Source organism: Colletes latitarsis, chromosome 3 (genome assembly GCF_051014445.1).
Source record: "Colletes latitarsis isolate SP2378_abdomen chromosome 3, iyColLati1, whole genome shotgun sequence".
NCBI classification, from domain to species: domain Eukaryota; kingdom Metazoa; phylum Arthropoda; class Insecta; order Hymenoptera; family Colletidae; genus Colletes; species Colletes latitarsis.
Genome location: NC_135136.1, coordinates 41767769 through 41782500, shown reverse-complemented (window position 1 = coordinate 41782500; position 14732 = coordinate 41767769). Strand labels below are relative to the sequence as shown.

General features: G+C 41.5%; 1 protein-coding gene across 3 annotated transcripts in view; it reads left to right on the top strand.

Moving 5' to 3' along the window:
• LOC143340423 (very long chain fatty acid elongase AAEL008004) overlaps positions 1–14732 on the top strand; it is a 46243-nt gene that overhangs the window by 24124 nt on the left and 7387 nt on the right. For 2 of the 3 annotated variants that reach the window (XM_076762350.1, XM_076762349.1), the window contains exons 2-3: positions 10572–10724; positions 13345–13535. In XM_076762350.1, the coding sequence (XP_076618465.1) occupies positions 10667–10724; positions 13345–13535 (249 nt within the window). In that variant the 5' untranslated portion in view covers positions 10572–10666. Of the gene's footprint in view, positions 1–10571; positions 10725–13344; positions 13536–13982; positions 14064–14732 lie in introns of all 3 variants that reach the window. The other variant, XM_076762351.1, reaches the window with a different exon arrangement.

The following is a 14732-nucleotide window of genomic DNA, read 5'->3' as shown; positions in this document are numbered from 1 at the left end:
ATAGTTACGTAATTCCATAATTTTGTCGCTGGCAGCATTTCTAACTCGAAATTTTTTGAACGAATGCCAAATCATCTTTGCGAGATATAGCTGCGTTATACCGTTATATTATGCAACGTTACCATTGATCGAGACCATGGTCGATCGTTATGGCTTTCCACGTGGTCGTACGCTTAGAAAAATTTCTTTCCTTCAGCTCAAATCTTTTCGATACCCCACGTAAATGGTCCATTGCCCAGGTTAAATAAAAAATAAAATAGACGACGATCGAACGCGTTAAATAATAATAAAATAATAATCGAACGATAAAATTACAACTCAGAAACGCGAGTGTGTGCCAGTTGCTTTGAAAAGTCAAACGAACGGTTGGTTCTTTTAATCAAATTACAAGTTTCTAATTCAAATGCAAGATTAGCCGCGGTAAATTACGATGCTCGCAATAAATGTCGACGGATTTGTTTTGTAACGAAGATGATAGGCAACTGTCGGTAGCCTCTGGTTTCGCAAGTATCCGAGAAAGATTCGATTAACGTTTCATTTCACGCCCGTAGAAACCCTCCGATCCGTCGTCGACGCAATTCCATTGATTTATGTTACGCGAGGCAGGGGATTATGTTTATTTGGCAAATAGGAGGATTTATCGCGCGATATCAACCGGCTGTTTTGTATTTGATCATTCGTTGCGCGATCCAAGGATCCGGAGACACTGCCAATGGCTCGGATTGTACTTTTTCTTTCTGCGTACGACAAAATTACGTATTTAATTAACGTTCTGAATACAGAAGCTATTCTGACCTCGATACAGTCTACTTCGACGATTTCACGTATCGTTGCTTGTTACGTACCGCGGTATACGTGTTTCCAAAGCTACGTCGCTGACCAGACCTGCCTTCCTCCAGAACTAGAATTTCGAAAAAAGATCGCCAAGCCTTCTTCAAATATCTTACTATTCTTACTATTCTAAAAAATTTGTAGTCCTCAGCTTCCAGAATTACTTCATATTTATAGATCAAACTGTACGCTGGCTTTAAAATTGGATCCCTTTCAATAGTAAATATAGAAAATTATATCGCATACAGAGTGTCTCCAGTAATTGCAGGACCAAATAAAAAATATGTAGAATAAAACAGTTTTGTACAATGTTTCGTTGTCGGGAAGAATTGCTTTGGTAATCGTACGATAAATTTCTAGCTCGGTATCGTGGCAGTATTTCGGTCAATTACTCTAATAGAATTAACCTTAGAAGGCAACTGTTCGTTCACCGCAATTCTGAACAAATCTATCGGGTTATAAGGCCAACGATGCGACAATGTCGTACGTTATACTTGACATTAGTGCTTCGTTTGGTCGAGTAATTGTTTCACGCTGTTACGTAGAAATAGAAAAATATGAATGCAGCATGTGGATACTGGAAATCGATCGGTTGCTAAAAGATGACTCCGTCTGCGGCTCAAAGCTTCAAGTAACGAGTTAGACTTGTTGCTTGTTGGAATTCTTGATACGATAATCGCCAAGAATGTCCTTGACGCGATATTTTATATTCTTCGAGAAGCTAGAGCTTTGAGGCGATTGGCCAGCGTTCGTTTGGAGGGGGAAATTCGACGACGAGGTGCTCGATGCGTGGGAGAAGGTAGCACGTGACTGGTGTAAGTGCTGGTAGCATAGTAACGCAGCAGGTGTGAGAAATTCCCATTGAGAGAGCAGAAACGAGGTCCAAATGGCCTGGTGCTCGATTCTCCATAAGCATGGAATCGACATTTACTTTTCACTTTGAAAATTTCGTCTGATCGCAAACTATGTTTCGAGTTTTGCGATTCGAAACGCGATAAAATGATTTTCTTCGCTTTTGGCAGGTGGAATCGAACTCGCCATCGTTGGCCTGAATGCTCGGAATGTCTTCGGCGCGTGTGGGAATGTGGCTTAAGGGTTATGGCAGGCGGCTCGTACGTCGAACGAAGTCATAGCTTTGGTCTCCGACTCTTTTATTCTTATTCGAACGACTCGACTTACTTGACCTAATTGACTGACTTTCAGTTTTACTCGATTTGCTTGAATTACTCGCGAGGCATGTTACTCTCTTTTCAAGTCGAACAGATCGCGGCTACGTCCGGTCTGGCGTAACTCGATCAGTTTCCTAAGCGTTAATGTCTTTTCCCGGTCGGAACGGTGCATTTTCGTTTCGAGAATTCGAGATCCAAGTGTAGGTCCAAATGTTCGAGGCTTAAGGTTAGGAAAGACTGGTTCGTATAAAGATTTGCTCGAAGTGGTGCGGCGGAATCGATTGGACAGCGAGAAAAATGGTGACATAATCGAATGGACGTTGATAAGATAGGATAACCTGCTGGAAAGCTCGTCGACGTCCTCCAGTTTTCTCGGCGTGTACGCGGCCGCAATTTCTCGCGAGTGTCAACAAGGTTTGACGGCGTGTGTGGTTGCTCCTTTCCATCGTCGGCCTACTCTCGCTCTCATTCTGTCTCCGTTTCACTTCCCCTCCCGTTTTGCTCAACACCATTTCCCACTCCTTTTCTCCTTTCGCCCGGGTGTTTTTCTTGCATCTCCACTATGTTTCGCGTTACTCAAGGCGCGCAACAGCCTCGCCGCGTATTACTTAAGAGCACCGGCCGGTTGCGTCGCTTGTAATAGTTACACTTGCACTTTCATGCCGGGGCCCGTCAGCGAGCCACGCGACTTCGACTTTCCCGCCGAGCGTCGTTTTACCCGAGACCGTTCCTAGCCTCTTTCGAACGCGTCTGGCCTCTCGAACCAGTTCCTTGCACGGCGATTTTTACCGGATCTTTCTATACGGGTGTTGTTCTCGCACTCTCGTTAATCTCCTCCTCTGTACCAGCGACTCTCAGCGGGCCCATCTGGTCCCCCACATTCGTATCTCTCTGAAACACCGGCTGGAAAACAGATCCACGACTTCCAAATCATATATTAGCACGATTTTATAATGATATCCATCTGCAAATTCAATTATCATCCGTTCGTTTAATGTTTGTTTCATATTATACAAAAATAGAAAACCACAGCTCATGGGTGGACCACGAACAATATACAGGGTGGTCGGCCACCCCTGGGAAAAATTATAATAGAGGATTCTAGAGGCCGAAATAAGACGAAAATGAAGAATACCAATTTGTTGATGGAGGTTTCGTTAAAAAGTTATTAACAATTAAATTAAAAAATTTCAAATCGTTCTGGAAAAATTATTTTCGATTGCAGGGATAAATTACAATCATTTTTGGTGAATAGACATACCCTCGAAATCCTAACCAGTTTCGAGAAAAAAATTCGAGGTGTGAAATTTTTCGACGAAAAAAAAAATTTTCAAATCGTTTTGGAAAAATTATTTTTAGTTGCAGGGATAAATTACAATCATTTTTGGTGAATAGACATACCCTCGAAATCCTAACCAGTTTCGAGAAAAAAATTCGAGGTGTGAAATTTTTCGACGAAAAAAAAAATTTTCAAATCGTTTTGGAAAAATTATTTTTAGTTGCAGGGGTAAATTACAATCATTTTTGGTGAATAGACATACCCTCGAAATCCTAGTTAGTTTCGAGAAAAAAATTCGAGAAGGTGTGAAATTTTTCGACGGAAAAAAAAATTTTCAAATCGTTTTGGAAAAATTATTTTTAGTTGCAGGGATAAATTACAATCATTTTTGGTGAATAGACATACCCTCGAAATCCTAACCAGTTTCGAGAAAAAAATTCGAGGTGTGAAATTTTTCGACGAAAAAAAAAATTTTTAAATCGTTTTGGAAAAATTATTTTTAGTTGCAGGGGTCAATTGCAAGCATTTTTGGTGAATAGACATACCCTCGAAATCCTAACCAGTTTCGAGAAAAAAATTCGAGAAGGTGTGAAATTTTTCGACGGGAAAAAAAATTTTCAAATCGTTTTGGAAAAATTATTTTTAGTTGCAGGGGTCAATTGTAAGCATTTTTGGTGAATAGACATACCCCCGAAATCCTACTCAGTTTCGAGAAAAAAATTCCTTACCGAAAATATAATTTCTGGCTAGAAATGTTATCCCGAAATTTCATGTGTATCTTTAAAACGTCATAACTTCTGAACGGATTGGACGATTTTAATGTTTAAAAAAGCAAACTACGCGTATTTTAATGTAAAATATGTACAAATTGCAAAAATATTCGAAAAGTTGGTCCTTGACCCCGTAAAATGCGAGAAACCCCATAAAAGTGGTCCAATTTTCAAACAGCCATAACTCCTACAATTGTGAATATATTTCAATGAAACTTTTTTCTGAAGTAGAGCTCATGGGTACCTACAAATAAGTATTAGACAAAATTTCCGTAGGATGTCAAACAAAATTATTAAAAATGAAAAACGAAATTTTAAGAAAAATCGACAGGGAGTAGGTGCCTAAATTTCTCGGCGAAAAAAAAAATTTCAAATCGTTCTAAAAAAATTATTTTTAGCTAGGGGGTTCAATTGCAATAATTTTTGGTCATAAGACATACCCCCGAAATCCCACTCACTTTCGAGAAAAAAAATTCAGTACAGTCGGAACTCTAAACGTTAATAACTGTTTAACGAAGCCTTCATCAACAAATTGGTATTCTTGATTTTCGTCTTATTTTGGCCTCTAAAATCCCCCATTAAAATGTTTCCCAGGGGTGGCCGAACACCCTGTATATTAGTGGACTTGGTCTTATGGTACATTTTTATAGTATTGTTTTGATCGAAGAGCGTGGGAGGTGGGGGTCGGAGAAGTGAATAAGCCTCAGAAGGGGGACACGAGCCAAAAAAGGTTGGGAAACACTGTATTGTTGCAGGCTTTCTCGATGTGCGGTCCCCAGTTGTGGGCCGCATGGATTTCTCGATAGGTCGATCTGGCTTGGCGCATTCGAGACTGATGATTCAAACTATAAGTCATAACCTTTCCTTTTTCAAAATAACAGAATTTTTTTAGCTATTATAGATAGGATTAATTATATACAATAAAAGTTGTTTGTTTAGAAAATCGTTGTTAAAAGTAATTCTTTGTGAACGCGTGAGTCGACTGATTGAACTATGATGAGCAGTTTGAGCGCTTATTAAGTGTTGGTTTTTAATATGTGCAATTAATGGGAGGTCGAGTCCATGGCGAGTCCATCTACTGTTCATTTTCCGGTTACAAAGTATCGTTTCATGACGTTAATGTTTGTTTTACTAGTTATTAAAAAACTTCATTTACATTCATAAACTATTTTCCGTGAAACTTAGCGAAGAACATAAATTTTCCATCCAAAGTACTCTGTAAAGCCATTAAGAAAAACGAAGGAAAACTTAATGAACCACACTCGATGTATGGAAATAATTAAAAAGAACGATAAATATTTCTGTAATAGCATCGATTGAACGCGACTAAACTGTTATGGAATTTTACAGGTGCTTTCTAAAAGAATCTGAGCAGGTTTCGGTGAAAATACGATTTCGAAATTCCAATTGGTCCCCGTGCAATTGATTGAAATGTTGCAACAAACGCGCAAACTTTGACAAATCCTAAAAACCGACGTTTCACAAGCGCGATAATCTACAATCGATCAAAGAATATTTATTGGAAATTGCTCGACGCGTAGTTGCGAAAATATTATTACTTATTTCTTAAAAGGATCCGAGCGCGAAATTCGACGAGTACAAATGCATTCGACTCGTGTCTCAAATGCAATCAATTTTGCAGTAACGTACGATAAATAAATCGAGAATAAATCCAGCCACATTCTCCTGTCGTTAGTTGCAGATTATAATCCCGTAGCGAAGCACAGGATATACTCGTCAATGGGAATTAAAGTGAAAAGAAAAGGAATTACATCCAGCCCGAATATTTCGAAATCGTCTATTTGACGTAAACATAAATTAATTTCATACAGGAGGCTCGATTGCAGTGCCCGATCGAAGATAAATTTTTGTTTCCTGCGCGACTGCACGGTCGTCTCTGTCGCTAAATTACACATTACCGCGACACGTGTAAACAACTGGCGTCCAACGAAGTTGTTTCGTGCAATTAACGACCGGTATTGTATAACGTTAATTGTACACCTTCGTACGGCAATGGTACGAGTCCGTTCGCGTGTTAAATTATACCATTTCGACGCGAGTGACATCGTTCAGATTCAATAATCTTTCCCGCATTTAGATAAGGTTCGAGTGACAGTATATTTAGACACGCCGGAGTGCGAATAGACTCCGGCTAGGTGCAGTTTGAGTTAAATAAAGATGCGCCCAGCTATCGTACTAACTCCGCGAACGCCTAATTTCCCGACAATCACGCGATACTTATTTATTTACTCGTTGATCGACCAGAACTGGGACTCTTAGAACGAGAATTCTCAACATACTGTTTTCGAAACGACGCTGTTCTTCTTAGTGTCGCTGGTATGCAGATAAAAAACTATCAGTTTAAATGCAGATCATTTAAAATAATTTGTACGCGACTAAAGTCGCTGCGTCGAGCATTAACTTTCACGAGCCAGCTAGATATTTGAGAAGAGACTCGATTTTTCACTGTCTCCGTTACGAAAGCGTGGATCTACGCGATCTACGCACATCACGCGAATGCACCGTTCGTCAGGAATCGGTTGGAAATGATCGATCACGTCGCTTTCGTCATTTTACCGCTCGCCAGTAATCCCTGTTCCTAAGACGATTATGCACCGACTGTATTGTGAATAACTTGCCAGTATAAATACCGATTGTGTCACTGGGAGGTATGAGCAGTGATCTCAGCGGTCTCGAAAGCTTCCGAGAAACACGAATTCGCAAGTTCTTTTCCCCCCACGGAACGGCCAAAGTCACCTTTTTGTGCAAACTTCCTCCCGGCAGATACGGATGCGTAAGCGGATAATCAAATAAAACGCTTAATTGACGTTTAATATCGCTGGTAAACGGCGACGTGATGGACTTGAGATAAAAAAAAAAGAATACACTTTGCAACGTTCGTCGAAAAGACGTTATCTAATCGACGATGTGGGAGTTCAGTGTCCTCCGGGACGATTGAGCTTTATTCTGATTATTGTTAATTTAGTTTTTAAACGGAGTTTACGCTTTTATGTTTACTTTGGTACCCGAGACAGTGAAGAATCGACGTTTATCTTATTTTCGTTCGATGATAAATCATCTTCTTTTGATTCTTTCAATAGAAGAGAGAACACGTTTGTAATTATTCCACGCGATATCGGTATCCGCTAACGAGTAGAATTGTTTACGAGCACGTCGGGGAAAAGATGGCATGGGAATTGCGTTGTTCGTGACCGAAAATAATCCGCTTGAATTATTAGGAGTCTTCTTGTTACCGCAGAAAGCAAATTCCTGTATCGATTCCGCGCGGCGAACCGCAGCATTCCATCGCCCGCGCTTCTACGAGCTTTCATAACGCCAACGGATATCTCTCGCAACGATAACCGAACCAAGGAGCACGATTCGTAGCCAAGGTATGCCACAAAGTATAGCAACAGCCGCGTGTCGGGTAGGAAAATGCATAAGAGCCGCCTGAAGCGAGCAAACCTCAAATTTTTATTCGACTCGATTCGAATCTTCGCGCCACGAAACTGTGTTTCTCGATCGTCATCGATCCTTGCTCCAGAAAACTATATTGTTCTTTCCTAGGTATTTGCTGAACGTTTCAGTTTAAACCGTTTGCAACTTTTACTTCTCTGCAGTTCTTAACCTTGACGAGGCCCAACACCTTCCAACAATTAACAGTCCGCCACGATGGGTCACGAGTTGTTGCGCAATTATTTTGCAACGCTGACACAACGCTCGATCCAGAGCGCGTTACGATCTTCCAAAATGTCGATCAGTGCTATTTCCTCGCAGCTTTAAACGATCTCTCAAACATCGACGAAGCTCTTTCGAATGATTTCCAGTATCGAAATCGATAGAATACCTCTCGATTACTTTTTAAGTTGTACATTCAGTTATGCAACTCAAGGTTGGGTTAATAATGACATATAACTGTACCTCGTCTTTGTACCAAACATATACTTATTTCTAATTCCCTAGGTTTCTATCTTCCTTTTCACTCGATTACTGAACTTATCGGTGTGCACAGTCTTGGCACAATAAAAGTTAGTGTTATTGGAAGATGCAGATGGGTTGACCCACTTTGACGTTTTTAATATGTGATCCTAGACCCACGAAAAGGCGGTGGAAATTAATTTGTGGGGCCCAGTTCCTTGTCGGGGTTAATCCTAACGTATGGGAGCGACGTTTCTGCGTTAGGGTACCGGTGGTATCGCGATGGCGGACCAAAGATCGGTCGAGTATCATCGAGCGCGTATGTAAATTTTTTTTCGGGATCCACCGCGGTGCATTAATTCGCGACAGTGTGCGTGTGTTGTGTCGCGGTTGTTGCCAGTGAATCGAAACATTTAGCCCGCGCGTATTGAGGTCAGTGGTTTGTTCATCCTATCGTTAATGACGATTCCAGTGTCGAGACACACAGCTTCGACGCGGACACGAGCGAGCGGTCGATTCTTCCTTGCGTAACTTACACGAAGAGGCGCACCATCGCTGGCCCGTTTTCTGCGCCCGGCCCATTATAATGTATACAGTTTTCGCAACATTATTCCTCGGGTATTTTGCTTGCTCGGCGCGTTTTTGACTTTTCGTTTTGCAACGCGAGCGAAGACGCGATCAAACGAAAAAGAATCGCCTTTCTAGTCTGAAAACGGTTCCTCTGTCCTTTAAACTCGACATTTTTTTGAACACTCGCGTTGTACCGGGAGGGTTGACTGTGCGTGACAGTATATTGTGTCGCTCGTTTCACCACAATGGTCAATTATCTCGTAATCGTGCGAAACCTGATCGTCGCCGCGACTAAGAAAAATCCGTCACGAGGCCGATACGTTTACACTTTCAATGTTGTTGGTATTCCACGTTTATCGACAATAATTTTATACTCGTACGGTTTATTATAGTTCAGCAACGCGTGTTACATCAACGTTACAGTACAATTCCCTTCCCTGTGAAATTCGTAACCAGCGAACGCTTCCGGCGTTGGCAGATCCTTATCCCTCGCCATCTTTTCTCTTATTAATAATTACGTATTTAAAGCTCGTTTATTCTTTCACCGTTCCATTTTCCGTGTTATCCAACTTTTATTACAGCGCGACTTTCACGCAATTGTATTTAAATATTATTGGATGATTTTATAAGTGAAAATACCAATATGGCGGCCTCCTGATGGATCCAAACCCCCTAATAGTACGGATAACGAAGTTACTACCGCGTTTCTGGTCGCTAGTATTTATCGTTCCGGGGTTGTCACGATCCAGAAAGGCTGTAGGATCTTGATCCCCGTTTTTTCCCCTCCCGATCGATCGGTGAAAGGACAGGACGAGTGGACGGTAGGTGGCCTTACAGACTCCGATGTCCGTGTACAAATCGGCGACCGGCTGGCCGATGATAAATGACGACACCCATTCAAGTCCGTTGTCGATTGGCCTTGACGAGAATTCTCTCGTCGGCCGAGTTGTATTGAAAGCGAAATTCAACGGGTTACCAAACCGCGTCCGTTGAGCCGACCACCATGCTGGGCGGACGTACGTGCACGGACGCGAGGTTGTGTTCAGGGACGCCATTAATCACCACCGATAACCACAGCATCGAAATAAACAATTAACCGCTATCGTGATTCTTCCGCGTCCAACGCCAGGAAAATCGTTGGAAACGATCGACGTCTCCGCGTATCGCTATAGATCCCAATTTGGCAGTCCAAGAAGAGGCTAGGGGTGGGCAAACTTAATTAAACTAGGAATTTAAAAATTATTTTTGAACAATTTTAAACTAGAAAGAGCTTCTAATCTATCCTAGACGTCGCAAAAATGTTCTTCGAACAAATAAACTGAACCGATCACGATCGCGAGTGAAATTCGACCGATCGACGGTGGAAGCAGGAGCGTTCGGGCACAGTGGTTCAAGGCCGTGGCGATTCATGGTCGTGAATTGCGCGAGTCCGGATCGGTGGCGTGTAATCCATAACAAAAAAAATTATGCATTCGATTTCGTAAGCGATCGGGGCGCGCGGTGAATTTCGAGCCGGGTCGATCGCTTCTAATTCAACGTCCACGCCGAAAATCGCGACGCAAATCGGCCGACATTTTATGTAACCGGGGAGTTTTACGCGGACGTTAAGTAATACCTCGTTCGTGTAACAAAAGAAGTTCGTTGTCGACCGGAGCTCTCATGTGCCCGCCAACCCTGGGGAATAACGTGGCTTCGGGTTTCTGAGAGCCTCCAAAGGTTCGTCTAGCCTTCAAACACCTTGTAATTTCGTATAAAAACCGTATCGACGAATGGAAAACGATCCAATTGTCTAAAAGGAAAGTCGTTGCAGATTCGAGATGCGTAGATTTAAATTACGAATCGAAATGGTCGCCTCCAACCGAATTGGCGCGAGAACAGGTGGGAATTTGTTCCCCCTCCCACCAAAGGTGGCCGAAAGCAACGTATTTCCTGCGCGGCAAGATTTTTTACACGGCAAATGAAATGAAAAAAAATCTTGACCGACCTTGGTCTTCAAGACACGTCTCTTAACCCTTCCGTCGTTCGTTGTTCCAGGAACTCGCGAATTCGATCGAGGAAGTCTACGCCCTTGATTCTGACGTCGCGAGGATCTCGTGAAGGCACCCTCAGAGAGGAAAAAACGAGGAACAATGTCGATTGTAATGCAGTACGTGGACCGGCTCCACGAGATACTTGACAAACATGCAGGTAAGCGTGCAACAAGCAAGCCTTATAAATAAGTAAGCGAACCGGCGATTTCCTGGAGCTTGAACGTTCTTGTGAACGTACCTTAAGCATTGAGAAATATCTCAGGGACGATCACCAGCCACCCGGTGACTAGACACGAATTTATTAAGGTGAAACAAGAAAGACTCGACCGGGTCCTGGGCTGCTCCGTTTCGTTCTTCCTTTTCTGCTTTCGTTCTTTTCCTCCCAGCTTTTTCAGAATTGACGAAACAACACAATGGAATCCTTGAACTTTGCACCTTGGTCGGAACATCGATACTTCCAGCTCATTTAATATTTTAAGTTCATCGTTCAATGGAAAAAAGGCAGAATCACTGTTCGAATTAAATATTTTATTTTAAAAGTAGGTTACCTTCAATTTTCGCCGTAGAATATTCACGAGTTATTTACGCGGAATATCTGGTTTTTGTTTCCTCGAATTATTCATGGGCATGTCTGTGTCATTGGTGACAAATAAATTAAAAATGAATTTAAAAGTACAATAACAACCCCCCACCTCGTGGCTCGTACGTTTCCATGAAACAACTTCACTGAAATTCAAGGAATCGATTTTAGATCTTTTAAACTTCATAAGGAAAAGAACTTACAACTCTGTATAAAGCAATAATAAAAGATTAAATATATTTATTTACTTGTCGAGCACGTTTGCGTTCCAATTTTGCAATTGCGCGTTACATTTCGTGTCGACGATTTAAAAAAATAATATTTTGCTCGTGACCATGCTTGTGATAATTCACATTTTTAGCAATGGAACCATTCGTTCGATAAGTCGTTCTCGATCCCGTTGTGGATCTTCGGTAAATCGGATGCATGTACCCGTAAAAGGGGAAAAAGCAATTGCAATAGTACGAGGCAAGAAATCGTACGCGTTGCGTAAACTACGGTCGCGAACGGAATACGAAGAAACGAGAAAATTAGATACTCGAACGTAATAATTGCGATTTAATACGTTCGCCAATATTTATTTTTAGCGTAAACAAACAAGCAAAAAGCGAAATGTAGCCGGGATGCAAAGTGCATGTAAATAATGCAGATACGAGCGAAATGACAACAAAGAATTCGGTTGAACTGATGAATAAGTAATGTCCACTTTATTGCGTCAGCATATGAATGGATGCAAATGATAAACACAAACGACGAAAAAGGTACACATATTAGTCCGTGACCATGATCGTGGACAAGAGGTTCTAATCATTCTAAAATACAAAGCAAAATAAGAATTCTAGCGCAAGACTTTTATTTTACAAGAATTTTTATTCTGGAACAAAAGGGTCGATATCTAGGTTACTGTCGATGATATCGAAATTCTTTCTGGGACAAAACATTTTCCAAATTTAATATCCAACAACTTTCGATGGTAATGAATCGACTAGATTAACCCATCGATTTCTTTCGTAATGCCAACTTTCGCCGACTACGGTATCTGTGTCTGGATTTCGCTCGAAAGCGTGGATCCTAAATTTTTTTATTCATTTTTCTCCTGTAAACAATATTTCAGATAAGAGATTACATAAGTTCAACGTAGACTTGGCAGCATCTTTTTAGAAACAGAGGAAAGGTTTCGTGAAAGTCACCGGTTGTAAAATGCATATTTATTATTTAGTTTTAAAACAAATTTTCTGACAATTTGCGTACCTTTGGTGCGTTTATTGGCGGAGGCCATCGATTGTCGATCTTTGTGGTTGTCCTCGGTGATGGTGGGGGATGTAAACACTCGTTAGCCTTCTTTTCGCGGACGAACAATACTCCCAAACTATATGGGAAGGATAACGAGTACTTTGGCGGTTTTATAAATGCAAGAACAACGAAATGAGTCTTCAAGCTCGATTTATTCGTAACTTAACAGTTTAAGGAAAAAGTTTCAACGCTATGAAGATTTAAAAAATCACTGTACGTCTTTTGTGGAGTTAATGCGAATCGCTATGGACGCTCGGGAGGCACGGAGTCGGTGATTTCAACGAATGGACAAGCCACGAAACCGGAGGGGTAGAATTACGAAGCATCTCGCTGCATTTCGGCGAAAATGAATAATTCATTTCACGTGTCCTGGGAAGAACCTGCTGCCATAAATACGACCATATGGAATCACATTTCTGGAATGTTCGCTTCCAAATTTAGAATTTTCCCCGAACGAACAAAGAGGCCCCCGGGGATCCTGGTTCCCTCGAAACGTTCCTGTACGTTTCGGGAGGACCCTGAAGAACAGGATGAAAGTGCACCAAGGTCGTTCGGAACGCGTAAATGACAAGGAGAGTTAATGAAACGGACTGTTCGACTGGTTTTAACACGGTGACGCGATGGTTGATTGAACTCGCGAAGGACGCGAAGGGTGAGGAAAGGATATCGCGTGGAGAAACCTCAAGGTCGAGGTTCTTACACTTTTACCGTGGTACCCAACTCAATCCATAAATTTCTTTCGCAATCGTTTTTCCATTGCGCCAGAAAGGCCTTTTTTCTACGCTGTCCTGAAAGGACTCTCCATATATCGATGCTCGATCGTTTTTAATATGTATGAATTCTAAAAACAAAATATCAAAATGTATCGTTAATTTTATCTGGTGTCGCTCGTTTCTCGTTTCAGATCAGAGAACAACGAATTGGTTTATGATGAGTTCGCCGTTTCCCACCTTGTTCATCTGCTTGTTCTACGTGTACTGCGTGAAGGTTCTCGGTCCGAAACTCATGGAGAACAGGAAACCCTTTCAACTGAAGAACACCTTGGTATTCTACAACATGCTCCAAATGCTGTTCTCGGCATGGCTGTTCTACGAGGTAACGTGCTCCGTCGTGCTCAAGTCCAAGTGCACGCCTTTGTATCGAATGTCGTGTTATCTTTGCAAACAAAGTTGTGTTCGTCGCATGAATTGCTGCCTCCGTGGAAAACAAATTTTCTGTGTAAATATAAAAATGTTTCGCGAATGTGCATCGAGGCATCGGGTTCGAGATCGTCGTCGACTCTCGTCGATGACGCGATCCTAATTAGTATTTGCGTAATTCTCGTTACTGGCTTTGCCATTTTTCAAATAAAACACACACAATTGCATGGTGGACCAAAACGAAGCCTCTGATGCACGTTTGTCGTGTAAGAAATGTTTATTTACCTCGTACACGCTGGTAAATAAAGCTAGGGGTAGTTTTCCCTCAAAGTACGATATAAGCATTTGAATGCAAAGCGAGGAGTGCTGGATTAAACGTTAATTTTGCAAACAACAACAACAGAGCCTGATGGGCGGATGGTGGGGCCACTATAGTTTCCGTTGCCAACCGGTGGACTATAGCAACAATCCAATCGCGTTGAGGGTAAGTTGTCTGTAGTCTCTTTCGCAGATAGACGATGATCGACCGCCATTCGAACGGGACGGAACTCAACAAATGCCAATTCGAATTGTCCAACTGTACTTGTAAATATGTATATACGTACGCGCGTATCTGTGTAACAAAAAATTGTGTTATGTGTGATTGCTCGAGACACTAATCAAGCTTGAAACGATAATTTTCCTGTTAAAAGCGAGTATAACCAGTTCTGAAGTCGATGATGGAAATAATACGAAAATACCGAGAAAAACTTTTGTTACTTTGCTGTTAAACGACACGTGACTGAACCGATTAACGTGAATTAATTTATTAAAAAATTACGAGAATCGTAGTAACATACGAGGGGTGTAATAATTCGTAAAGAAGAGACACGTTTTATTTTAGGAGCCTCCTTTTAAATTTGTTAGAAATTATTTACTCGTGTGTGGCGACGTATATGCATATGCTGATGTTAAAAAGTCCTATGTTTTCAAGAGCCTCGTATGGTGGAAGTTTAAGAATGCTATGATGCGGATTGTTTGTTGCTTTCAATTATTAAGGAGGAGTAGATCGTACTAAAACGCTTGACGCTTCTTTACTATTTGATTGTCGCGTGTCTTCGCAGTCGCTTTTCTGAGTCTTTACTTACCTTAGAGCTTGCAGTTCATGTGTGGC